Genomic DNA, 6,000 nt, shown 5'->3' with positions numbered 1-6,000 from the left:
ATCTATTTTGATTTATTGGGAGGATTAAATGTGATAGTATACACAATGTACCTTTTATTACCTGTTAATCTACAGTTCAAAACCTAATGAATTGTATAGAATTTCTGTTCTGTGCTCTCTGATAAGTGTTATAAGGGGATGGTTTGGAAAGATAAATTTTAAAGATACTGTATGGAATCCAAAACCCATGTATGTAAGGAGTCATAAGCAAGATCCTTGTTCTTTAATATAATTAAGCTGATGAATGTAAAGAAACTATGGTTCATCAGGAAAAGCTATCATTAGTCACTCAGGTTATAATAACATTTACATTATGTATTATATAATGGAAATGTTACCACTCTTTGCATCAGAAAGAACTTCTATGGGAAAAATTAATTCTGAGAAATTCCTGTTTATAATATCTGTATTATCAAATTAGCCATGGAAGAAGAGGAAAAATTGTAGCTTGTCATTTACCTGTCTCAAAGAAAACTGCTTATTCATCTGGTAACCACGCAGCTCTACCAACCATGTCAAAATCATCTACCCAAGATGCAGTATGGACTAATACAAAGTCAACCTGTGGTAGAAATCAGAAGAACTGGACACAAGTCCTGATGCTATCTGAGAATAGGCCTCTGTTATTTGGGTCTTGTGTAACAAAGACAATGGTAAAACACAAACGTATTAGAAACATTGTACACAGTGAAATTATACAACTCTGTATATTAGTGGTGGCAAGAGCATGAATTATTAAAGATAGCTAAAACTGACCTGAAGCAGTAACCTTTTATCTATAAAAACAAAACCAGAATCCCCATAATTCCTCAAAATAAATGTGGGTTTCAGCCCAGCACAGTGGTGCATACCTGTAATCCCAGGGGCTTGGGAGGCTGAGGCAGGAGGATCATGAATTCAAAGCCAGCCTCAACAAAAGCAGGGCACTAAGCATTTCAGTGAGACCTTATCTTTAAATAAAATACAAAATAGGGCGGGGATGTGGCTCAGTGGTTGAGTGCTCCTGAGTTCAGTCCCAGGGACCCCAAAACAAACAAACAAATAAATGTGGGTTTCCTTTTGGTTCTCTTCCCAACAAGACCCTGACCAGACTTGATAGACCTAACTATATGCTGGCGATTCTGTACTGACATACCTTGAAGAAATGTTCATCAGGCCTGAGAAGTAAAGGCAGGGAAGAAGTCCTTGGAGTGTACCAGTTCACATAAGAACATCAGGTAAAGATAGGCAAATTATGTGGCTGATGAAATTCTGTCCAGAGTGACAGTGAAATGTTCTTTGTGATCAATCCAGCTCATCAAAAGGTCAGGCAAAATGTTTTGAAGAAACAAATAAATCAAGAGGACATGGTGACTCCAGGAGAAAATGAACCTACCAAATGTTTGTGTAGGGAAACAGTTGCCAAGAATATAGGCATTGAACAAGTCGTGGTGGTGCATGCCTGTAATCCCAGAGACTTGGGAGGCTGAGGCAGGAGGATTGCAAGTGAGAGACCAGCCTCAGCAATTTAGGCCCTAAGCAACTTAGTGAAAATCTGTCTCAAATTTTTATAAAAATAATAAAAAGGGCAGAGATGGAGCTCAGTGACCAAGTGCCTCTGGGTTCAATCATCAGTGCCAAAAAACCAAAAATGGCTTTGAGGGTATAGCTTAATGGCAAAATGCATGCTTAGCAGGGACAAGGTTCTATGTTAAATCCCAAGTATGCATGCAAGTGTTTTTTGTTGGTGGTGGTAGTACCGGGCATTGAACCCAGGGATGCTTAACTACAGAGCTACACCCCCAGTCCTTTTCTATGATTTTATTTAGAGACATGGTCTTACTCAGTTGCTTAGGGCCTTGGTAAGTTGCTGAAGCTGGCTTTGAACTCTCGATCTTCCTATCTCAGCCTCCTAAGCTACTGGGATTACAGGCATATGCCACAATGAACACACAGGCTCTTATGAAAATAAATCCCTCTTGTTTTGCACAGAATGCATTTCCATACAAGTTCCCTACAAATACTCTATACAAGTTCCATTGTATAGAGTACTTGTAGGAAATCCCTGTTGTTTTGCACAGAATGCATTTCCATACAAGTTCCATACAAGTACTCTAAACAAGTTCCACTGTATAGAGTACAATGTCAGAGACTAAAGAAAAAATGTGAATACTTATTACAAAAAGGCAGGTGTTTAAGCAACCAATTTATTCTTTTTATTTTGAAGTTTGATTGATGATTAATTTATATGCCATATAATATACCTATGAAATTATATAGTTCTATGAGTTTTTTGCACATTCAGACTTGTGTAACTATCTTCATAATTTTAGAATATATTTTTTATCATCCCCAAAAGAAACCTGTTACCTAGTGACACTCCCCATTTTCCTCCAATGTCCCCAGCTCTAGGCAACAATCTACATTATGTCATTTATAGATTTGCCTACTCCATTGGGTGAGGTGGCATATGCTTGTAATTCCAGCTACTAGGGAGGCCAATGCTGGAGGATCTCAAGTTCAGGCAAGCTAGGCAATTTAGCAAGATCCTGACTCAAAATAAGGTACTGGGGATTAAATCAAGGTGCACTCAGCCACTGAGCCACATCCCCAGTGCCCCCCCCCCCCCCGCTTTTTGTATATTTTATTTTGAGACAGGGTCTCACTAAGTTGCTGAACTCCTCACTAAATTGCTGAGGCTGGCTTTGAACTTGCAATTCTCCTGCCTCACCCTACCAAGCTGCTGGGATTATAGGTGTGCATTACCACATCTGGCTCAAAATAAAATTTTAAAAGTTATGGGGTGTAGCTCAGTGGTAGAGTGCTTGCCTAGCATATGCAAGGATATGGGTTCAATCCCCAGTATTGCAGAAAATATATATCTGTATCTGCATATCTATATTTGTCTACCCTAGATATATAATATAAATGAAATCATACAATATATTGCCTTTTGTGATTGACTGTTTTCATTTAGTGTGTTTTCAAGGTTCATCCATGATGTAACATGTACCTTATTCTTTTTTATTGCTGAATAGTTTTCTGTTGAATGGTTATACCACATTTTATTTATCAATTTATCAGTTGATGGTCATTTGGAGCAGTTTGTTCTGCACTCTCTCTTTTGCTTTTGGTCTTCACAGAGAAGGGACTTTTAGAAGAGCACTTGAGTGCCATTACAACTAAACTAAAAGTCCTGATTTAAGTGTTTCCTATGTGTATGTTATCTGATCTATAGTATTACCTAAACCAAAATATGAAGAATCAATCAAATCACCTTTATTTAAAAATAGCAATACTCCTCAACTCTTTTAACATATTCAGTTATACTATTGAACTCTTTGATGATCCTTGTGACTCTTGATTTCTAACTAACTTTTGAACTTTCTCTTATAATAAATACAGGTACATTGATGAAACTGGGAAATACACATAGGCAAAATTAAAAAATTACCTGTAATCTCAACACTGAAAGACAATTAACTTTAACATGTTTTTAAGAACAAATTTATTTGTAAAAATAATACATAAGTTCAGAAAAATGCAGAAAGTACAAATTGTAAAATAAACTTTGCCACTCAGAAATAACTATTTTAATATCAGGTTAAAAATATTCCAGGCAACTTGACTTCTACGTATATATACAGAGAGAAGGACAGATAAACGAACAGATAGAAAAATACATATAGAGCTGGGGTTGTGGCTCAGTGGTAGAGTGCTTACCTAGCATGCGTGAGGCACTGGGTTCGATCCCTGGCACCATATAAAAATAAAAAAACAAAATAATGGTATTGTGTCCATCTACAACTAAAAAAAATTTGAAAAAGAAAAATACATATAAATGAAATTATATGCTACGTGATTTTTTTTTTTTTCAGACAGGGTCTCCTTATGTTATCCTTATGTTACTCATGCTGGCCTAGATTTCCTGGGCTAAGCAGCCTTTCTGCCTCAGTCTCCAGTCTGCTGGGACTACAGGCGTGCACCACTGTGTGTGGCTTTACCTGATGATTAACAGAAGTAATATTTTACTAATGGTGAACTGGGTGCATTCTGTTGTTTCCCTCCTTTTCTTCAAACTCTAGGGACTTAATATATTCATAAATGTGTTAAACAACAAGATGAATTCTCAGAGATTGTGAGAAAGTTCTGACTAAAATCAGCTGAGACTGAATTGAAGGGGTAATGCAGTCTAGTGTACATCTGCGAATCCAACAAATCCAACATATATTGCTGCCACAAGAAGTAGGAGCTGGGCATAGTGGTATATATTCCTGTAATCCCAGTGATTTGGGAAGTTGAGGCAGGAGGATTGCAAGTTTGAGACCAGCCTCATGAACTTAGCGAGGCCCTTTATCAAAATAAAAATAAAAGGGCTGGGGATGTGGCTTATTCGGTTTAAACCCTTTCACACACACACACACACACAAAAAAAAAAAAAGGAAGGAAGAAAAAGGAGTGGGAGCCTCCATTCTCATATTGCAGGTTGGAAGCTGGAAGCAAGAAGATGACTTGATATGGAAGCTGGAACAGTACAATGAAGTAGCACCCCGGCCAATTCTTCCTGAACCCCATCCTGGCCTCCCTTCTGTAAGTCATGTTACTGTAACCACTATCTCCAGACAGGACTAGTGTCTCAGAGAGAGAGAGAGTATTCTTTAAGTGGCTGGCAACATAAGGGAGAAATGTGAAACCTGTTAATGTGGGACACTGGCTGTGGAGGCATCTTTTCTTGTATCATACTTTATCCACCTTTCAGTGTCACTGAAAACTACATGGAAAGTAAGTTCCCACAACCAAATAAATCATCACCTCCCTTAACTACACTCCAAGATTATCTCCCCACATCAAGAAAGTTTCAATCTAATAGGAATCTCAGTGGAAAAAACAGACTCATGGTGAAGAATATTCATACACATGAGCAGCTCCTTGAAGTAGAGTTAAAACAACAGTAACTAAAAAGCAAAACAGACGAACTTCACTTAAAAAACAAAGCTAATAGAATTGGAACAAACCTCTAGAAAATGCATAGATAATATTGTTCAGGAGGTGCTCTGGTATTGCATCCATGAAGCAAAACAGGCATTATAGAAAGGAATCAGTAAGATGTGGTGGCACATGCACACAATCCCTGCTATGGGGAGACTGAGGCAGGAGGATCACAAATTTGAGGCCAGATTGGGCAATGTTGTAAGATCCTGTCTCAAAATAAAACAAAAACTGGAGATGCAGCTCTGAGATAGAATGCTCCTGAGTTTAATTCCCAGTTCTGAAAAAAGAAAAGAAAAGAAAAACCCGAATTGGAGATCTTGAAAATGAAAAACAGTTTTGAAATAAGTCACTGAATGGGCAGAATGAATTACAGAGTAGATAAACTGAAGAATGAATTAATGAACTGGATGACTGTAGAGAGAAATTTTCCCAGAATGCAATAAGAAAGGGAAATAGATGGAAATATGAAAGAGGATTTAGACAACATGGTAGATGTACGTGTGCTAATTCCAGTCAAATGGGAGTGTCAAGAGAAATTGGAGAAACTTGGGAAGATCCTGTCTCAAACAAATACAACAACAACAACAACAAACCAGGCACTTAGAGATGTAGCTCAGTGGTAAAAGCACCAACAGGATTCAATCTCCAGGATCTTTTTAAAAAAAGAGAGAGAGGGTAAGAGCAAGCCATTGGAGGGGAAGATATGGCAAAAATACTTTATGCTGAAACTCTAATCCCTCTTTCTTGCTGGCCAGTCTTTCTCCCACTTATAGAGGCCGAAAATGTCCACACATTGCTTTTCCAGCTTTTCCAGCTGGGTCGAGGAAGTGTGACTCAGGTCTGATCAATGGGATTTGACAGGAATTCTGCTAGGAGACTTACATGAAAGTAAGTATTTCCTCATAATACTAAGAGATGCACAAGGAGAAATTGCTTTCCTTTGTTTGAATCTTGTGTGAACAATCTGGAGCTCCAAGGGTCATCTTGCACCCAAATGGAGATGAAAGCCCTGCTGAGAGTGTCAGAATA

At 38.0% G+C, this 6,000-nt stretch overlaps 1 protein-coding gene across 1 annotated transcript in view; it reads left to right on the top strand.

The window, feature by feature from the left end:
- The first annotated feature begins 5,726 nt into the window (after positions 1-5,726).
- Positions 5,727-6,000, top strand: part of Psmd11 (proteasome 26S subunit, non-ATPase 11) — a 62,718-nt gene continuing 62,444 nt past the window's right edge. Inside the window, exon 1 of the mRNA XM_058578780.1 lies at positions 5,727-5,859. Within this exon, the coding sequence (XP_058434763.1) occupies position 5,859 (1 nt within the window). The 5' untranslated portion in view covers positions 5,727-5,858. The remainder of the gene's footprint in view (positions 5,860-6,000) is intronic.

Source organism: Marmota monax, unplaced genomic scaffold, assembly GCF_021218885.2.
Source record: "Marmota monax isolate L192 unplaced genomic scaffold, Marmota_monax_Labrador192_F-V1.1 WCK01_AAM20220418_F8-fsc00480, whole genome shotgun sequence".
In the NCBI taxonomy this organism is placed as follows: Eukaryota; Metazoa; Chordata; class Mammalia; order Rodentia; family Sciuridae; genus Marmota; species Marmota monax.
This window is presented reverse-complemented; position numbering and strand designations above follow the sequence as displayed.